General features: G+C 49.8%; 1 protein-coding gene across 6 annotated transcripts in view; it reads right to left on the bottom strand.

Annotated features, from left to right (window-relative positions):
* Positions 1–7,175, bottom strand: part of MEGF11 (multiple EGF like domains 11) — a 237,328-nt gene that overhangs the window by 177,277 nt on the left and 52,876 nt on the right. For all 6 annotated transcript variants that reach the window (XM_015568478.1, XM_015568479.1, XM_006770760.2 and 3 more), the window contains exon 4: positions 4,436–4,528. In XM_015568478.1, the coding sequence (XP_015423964.1) occupies positions 4,436–4,528 (93 nt within the window). The remainder of the gene's footprint in view (positions 1–4,435; positions 4,529–7,175) is intronic.

The following is a 7,175-nucleotide window of genomic DNA, read 5'->3' as shown; positions in this document are numbered from 1 at the left end:
CGCCCCCCACACCAGTGCTGGATTCGTCCCCTTTGCAGCCATCAGAGTCATAAATCCCTTGGCTGCCACAAAGGGCAGGGCAGGGGCAGGCAGTAGATGATGGATCTTTATAACCCTCCCTGCCACTTCCAGGAATTTAACCTAAGAAGAAATTTGGACAAGTGGGCACAGATTTATGCACAAGAAGAATTACTGCGGTATTTTTACACAGGGCCACGGCCCCTGATCCACGTGTCCAAAAATCTCTAGAAAGTCCATAGGAAATTTTTTTTCAGGTCGACACCAAATTTCATTTAGAAACAAAATCTCCATGGAACTGATTTGTGGTTGTAGCCACTAGATGTGATCAGTTACATGTCACTTCAGAAGAATTATTATATTTCATCCCAGGGTATTGCCCCACTGAGGGAATGTGTCATATATGATATAGTCACCATATACTTTTCTAAACTCTGAAAAAATATAAATTGTGAAACCAACAGGTCCCAAGGATCTTGGATAAAGGATGGTGGGCCTCAGATAGTGAAAAACCATGAAGAACCTAAATGCCCATCAATAAGAGACTGGTTAAATACTTGGGTAATGCACAGAATGAAAATCTATAAGGCCATTAAAAACTTGAAAGGGGAATTCATGTTTGTTGACAAGGAAATGAATACATGACATGAAGTTGAGTTTAAAAAAAGCAAGTCACAGAATAGCACATACATTTGATCTAAATAATACATGTTGTATCAGATCTAGCTCTCAGTGCAAATGTGTTCAGAAATAACAGGGAGGGCAAGCACCCAACTGCCAGAAGAGGTTGGGCCTGGGTGTGCGGGTTTAACCTTTTTGTCTACACTTTTGGTGCCGTTTGAATTTTCTTTTTAACATGAACAGGTATAATTTTAGAATCAGAAAACAACAAGAATGCCTGGCCGGCGTGGCTCGGTGGTCGAGCATTGACCTATGAATCAGGAGGCCACGGTTCAATTCCTGGTCAGGGCACATGACTGGGTTGGGGGCTTGATCCCCAGTGTGGGATGTGCAGGAGGCAGCCAATCAATGATTCTCTTCTCATCATTGATGTTTCTATCTCCCTCTCCCTCTCCCTTCCTCTCTGAAATCAATAAAACTATATTTAAAAAAAAGAAAACAATAAGAATGATGCTTTTGATTCAACAAAAATGAAAGCTTCCCTGCAAGGGTGTCACCTGCATAGACATGTCTATGGGCAGATCCCACTCAGAAGTCTCCAGAGACACACACTGCACTGATTGGAACACCGCCCCCACGAACACAGGCCTCACAAAGACCCAAAGGCACTGCAGAGCACATGCAGGCCAACAGGCGTCCACCGGCACAACAGCCAACAGCTTCAAGCTGCTGGGAGTAAACCCAGTCACAGTGTGCCCCGTGGCCAATTCCTCCATCGCCACAACAATATTTCAGGACCCCAACTTTCAAGCAGATCCTTCCTTCCCTGTGAGCACCTACATCTTCTAATCCATTTCAACCTAAGGCTGTATTAATAGAGGCTGAGCATCCAGAAGGAAGGAGAGCATAATAATTGTTTAGGTTTAGGACCCACGTTTTTGCTTGACTAACAGCCCCAGTTTTACTATTTACTAGCTGTGTGTCAGTTGATGGTTGCTTAATCTCTCTGTGCTTCAACTTTCTTATCCATAAAGGAGGGCTAAAAATACACCCTACATCATAGATTTGTTGTGGAGACTAAATGAGAAGATAAAGTGCCTAGTGCAGAGTAAAATTCAATCAATAGTACTCATCTTTATTATTATTTTTTCATACAAGGCTGCACTTACATGGCCAGACCTAGGAATAATAGTTGAAAAGGAATAAAGGCCAGACCTAGAAGTAATAATAGTTTAAAACAACTGTCGCCAACCTTTCGGACCTCGTGGACCGCCAGTGGCCCGCGGATCACTGGTTTAAAAGGAATAAAGGCCGCAGACAGTGGAGAGAAACCGGATGGGCAAGGCAGTTCAGGCCATGTCACGTGAGAAACAAAGGAGCTTGGAGAATGAAGACTTGGGGGCGGGAAGTGATGGCTACCTTACCATATTTGAAAGGCTGATCCACGGAAGGGGACTCTGGTTTATTCTATGTGGCCTCAGTGGCTATTATCACGTGCTCTGAGATGACCACCTTTCCATACACAGTGGCCTTGTCCACTGAGCTCCTTGGAAGAAATTCCAACATGGCAAGGAGGGTCATGGCTGCCCTGGCCTTTATCATGAGTGAGAACCAACTGGTAGAAGCTAGAGACAGATTTCCACTCAAGAGAAATGAAAACTTCCCAATAGTCAGAATGTGCTTCCATGGGAGGCAGTGAGCTCCTTGTTAATGGGGGGAAATTCAAGAAGTTTGAAAACTCATGGCAGGGCATCTAAACATTCACTGCTCTGAAGGATTTTGAGAGTGAGACTCTGAATTCCCTTCATTCAATGCAGCTATCCCTCAAAACAGGGTTGGAATGCGTCCTTTAGGACTTCCTATGGACTTAGTAGTACATGCCTTTGAGTACACCCAGGGGTGGTGGCTCTTCGACCCATGAGGGTGGATTTATTGAGAAAACAGCTGTGGCTGCTCAGCACCAAGTCTGATGACTGATTTGAGGGTGAGGAAATTGGGGAGCCCTGTTCTGTAATATAAAGTAGCAAGGCTGTTTCCCTTCGTGCTTGATAAACTCACTCCAGAGGCCAAGTTTACTCTAAACTGCCTGGTCCTGTTCATCGAATGCTGCCTTCATTCTAGTTCCTTCCCCAGCCCGGAAACCCTGAGAGGCCCCTGCCTGAGAAACCCTCCAGGGCCTGCTCCCTGCCCAGCACAGTCCAGCACATCATAAGCAACAAACACACTGGTACCAAATGGTGATTTATATGCACTGGGGACCCCTGGGACTCAGGATGTATTTCAGCCTCCATCAGGCTGCCCTTGGCATTATAATCCAGCAGCAGCAAGCAGATCTGTCCCAGCAGAGCTCACCTAATCCAACTTAGATAGTTTTTCATCAAAGATTCATTGTAAGAAAAATTACACAAAACAGAACAGGGACAAGGGGGCGGGGAGGAGCTCTCAGGTATTTCAACCAGCATGTTTCCTGTCGTTCACAGAAAGACTGGTTGAGCACACTCTGTTAACTCGCATGTCCCTCGGGTTTACCCTTCATTGTCTAGAGGAGTCCCTGTCCTGTCTCAGTGTGGCACACCTCAAAGCGGTAAAACTGATGGGAGAAGGAGCCCACCACATCCCCGTCAGTCACCAACACATTGGAGAGTCTTTTGAACCCAAATGGACCTTGGACTCCCTGATCCGAGATAACCACCCAGGCTCAAAACAAAAGCACACCCAGCCTTGCTTTGGTCAGTATGCTCTCATGTACCAGGCAGACACGGAGGCTCCAGGAAAGGCCTTTAGAAAAAAAGGACCATTGTTAGATGTTTCCACCCCAGCAGAGATTGAAAAGGGGCAAAAGCACCACATTGGGCCACCCAATATTCCCTCTCCATGTTTTCACCACCATGGGACAGTGGCTGCCAAAGATGGGTCCATAATGGGGCTAGATCCCTAATGGATTAGCTTAGCTATGTGCTCTACTCAAGTCACAATAAAAAGGGAAGTCACTCTACCTCACCTCAAACAGGAAGGAAATGGGCTTCAACACTATCAAGCCCTCTTTGAAAATCAAGTAAGACCATGTCTTAACCAATCATGGATTGCAAGATGCATCATTGGAAAGGGGGTCAGTTGTAAGTATTTAGGGGAAATCAGCCAGAGGGGAAGGATTTGCCTTTACCTGGGCTCTTGGCAAAGGACTCCCCTGAGCAGCTGTTATGAAGACCCATCCTCTCATTGGCCAGCCCCACAGTGGAGACAATGTCCTGTGTGTCACTTGATCAGTCCCAAGAGCATCTGCCTCACTCCCTGCTTACCAGGAAGCCTTCCCCAGAGAGATGGGAAGCACAGGTACCTTCCCCTCCAAGTGTCCTGTTCTCCTACCTTTGGGCAGAGGCATCCCAGTGCCCACCGGGCTCATGAGTCAGTCCCCTGAGCCTCCATGAGCACCCACAAAACTAAGCTTTTGGGCCAGCAAAGCTAAGGACCAGGCCTTGACCACAGTGACTTCCTGGGTCTGCACCTCGAGGTGTTTTATCAAAAGTCAGAGTTGTACAGATGACACCACAATCCCCACACATACATACGCAACACACAATGCTGCTCCAGAATTCCACAAACCGTTACCCCTACGCCCCTCACACCCTCTCCTCCACGTACCATCATGCACCAAACTGCAGGTAGGCCTTTCCCCTGATGCCTGCGCTAGCCCAGGCAGCTGACGCCCAACACGAATAATTCAGGCTGTACTCAGCCCAGGCCCTCCTGAGCCAGAGCCAGAGTGCCATCCAACCCTCAAAGACCCCAGACTCACCACTGGAGCAGTCGGGTCCTCCCCAGCCAGGCTCACAGTGGCAGGTGTCGGGGGAAACACAGCGGCCGTGCACGCACTCCTCCGTACACAGGGCTACAGGGGCCGGGAGAGAGGGAGGAAGAACAGGAACAGACAATGAAAACCAACCATCTGGTCAAGGAGCATAAACCACTTTACAATGACTCCCCCAGGCCCATGGATGTGCCGAGCGCATCACTGGCTTTGGAGAAAAACCAAGCCACCCCAGACCTCAGCTATTTAATTAACTCCGAAATGCATCCCACTAGAGTGTGCTTCATCCCAGCCTTGTTTCCTGAGGTGAAACCCAAGCCTGAAGAATGGCGGCCTTGGTGGCTTTTCAAGAATGTCTTCTGCAAGGTTTAACACTCGGCGACTCTCCGTGAAGCCTCACCCCTCCATCCACACCCTTGCTCTTTCCCCGTCTGCTCGGGAAATGACCTGTCACACCCATCATTTGCTTTCCCCAATTGCTTTCTGCCATGAAATCTATCAGGCTACCCGAAAGGAATGGGTTCCTCTCCTGCTTCCCCCATCTTTCGGCCATCCTCCCCAAATGTCCCTATTTTTGAGGCTCTCAAATGTCAGCAAATCTGCAAAGTACACAAATGCTGAGGAAAAGGCAACTGCTAATTATAAGAAAGTAATTAAGAAAGACATCCACGATAATGATAATTGTAATTAGGAGGTGCCTGGCAATTTCTTATCACGCAGTCAAAGGCTATAGCCTCCTGAGCTGGGAAGCAGCAGCGGCGAAGTTTCCATCAACTGCTCCAGCGCGGAGACGGCTTATTGGCAGTACTTTGAGGCCGGGGGAGATTACGGCTCTCTTCCTCTGACCTCCACATTTCCTCAAGGTCATTTGCTCCTGAGAGATCTGCCCCACCATCTAAGCCATCAGTGAAGGATTACAGAAGACCCCATGGCCACCTCCGCCAATTGTGTGAGCTTGGGAAGTCAGCAGCTACCACCAACCCTGCCCGTTCCTTTCTTTTTTTTTCTTTTAAACATATTTTATTGATTTTTTACAGAGAGAAAGCGAGAGGGACAGAGAGTTAGAAACATTGATGAGAGAGAAACATCAATTCAGCTGTCCCCTGCACACTCCCCACTGGGGATGTGCCCACAACCAAGGTACGTGCCCTTGACCAGAATCGAACCTGGGACCCTTCAGTCCACAGGCTGATGCTCTATCCACTGAGCCAAACCAGTCAGGGCCCTGCCCGTTTCTTAGGAGGGAGCGAGATGAAGCACATTCTTCGGACAAGCAGCTAGCGCCCTTCTCTCTGCCTAGCACTGGCCTGGGGCAGCAGGTGGCCCCGATCATAAAGGCTGTCCCTCAGCTACAAACACCCCCCTGCTTCCACACCCAATGCCTGGCTTGAGAACCCACCGAGACGTTAGACAACAAAGCCCATTTCATGTTGGTGTGGTGTCCTCTGGCCCCTCCTAAACACAGACGCTGACCCTGATGCTGTTGCCTTAGCTTTGGCCAGGCCGCCAGGCAAGGCAGACCCAGAAGAGCCACTTCAGATGCCGCCTGGTGAGTGGTCTGTAGTCAGCTTGTCCTCTGCGAGAGCCCTGGCACCCAAGTCCTCACAGGTACAAGTCACTTTGAGCAGAGTCCGGTTTGTGTTGAAGACTTCCACAGCCCCTCACTTGGAGCTCCGGGGCCTACCAGCTATCCTACTTCTTGCTGGGGAAACCGGCCAGACCCTGACCCCAGCGACCAGCTCCTCTTAGAATAGCAGTTCTCAACCTGTGGGTCGCGACCCCTTTGGCGGTTGAACGACGCTTTCACAGGGGTCACCTAAGACCATCCTGCATATCAGATATTTACATGACGATTCATAACAGTAGCAACATTACAGTTATGAAGTAGCAACGAAAATTATTTTATGGTTGGGTCACAACTAAGAAACTGTATTTAAAGGGCCAGAAGGTTGAAAACCACTGTCTTAGAACTACATGAGCTGCTCACCCGGCTGCTAACAAGACCCCAGCTGGTCATCCCTGCTGCCCTGGCTCCCCGCGCTCCCTCCAGACTTTCCAAACAAGCTCGAATGGGTCAATGTTCCCAATATATGCTGGACACCATGTGCCCCTCCCCACCCCCTGGCTGGGCCCGGCCAGCTTCTAGCTCTGGCCTCAGCTGCTCCTTCTTCCCTCCATCTCTCACTCCCAGCATGCTCCACAGCTGGGCCCCTCTGCCTTCCAGCAGACCCTTCCCATCAGCCTGTCAGATGAGCTCATGACACCTCCCCCTGCTTTCTGACCAGAAAGCAGCTCTTTGATCCCTGGGGGTTCTGTCAGGTGTAGAGAGGGCAGTGAACCTACCAAGTGTCAGAGAAAATCATGCCAACCCCGTCACTGTAAACATGGAGAAACTGAGGCCTCCGTGCCCTGACCTCGTGGACATATGTGGCCTCTTGGCCAGGGAGGAAGGGGCTTGGGGACGAGGCTACTGGGAACAGAGGCCTGTGAAGGCAGAGAGAGGTGAGAGGTGCCCAAGACCATGGGGCCTTCACATGTCACCCAAATGCGACGTCCTCCCCTGCCCAGAAGCCTCAGGGGCTGGGGGAGCCGGTCCAGAGGGAACAACATAGGGGTGCTGTGGTTGACCCCCAGGAGGGTGAGAGCGGGAGAGAGAGGACAGAGGAGCATCTACAGGGTGGGGCTGAGAAGCGGGCTCAGAGCTGCTCAATGGAAGTACTTGGGGACC

The sequence above is a fragment of the Myotis davidii genome, unplaced genomic scaffold (assembly GCF_000327345.1).
Source record: "Myotis davidii unplaced genomic scaffold, ASM32734v1 scaffold461, whole genome shotgun sequence".
NCBI lineage: Eukaryota > Metazoa > Chordata > Mammalia > Chiroptera > Vespertilionidae > Myotis > Myotis davidii.
Note: the sequence above shows the minus strand (reverse complement) of the source record. Positions and strands in the feature narration are given on the sequence as shown.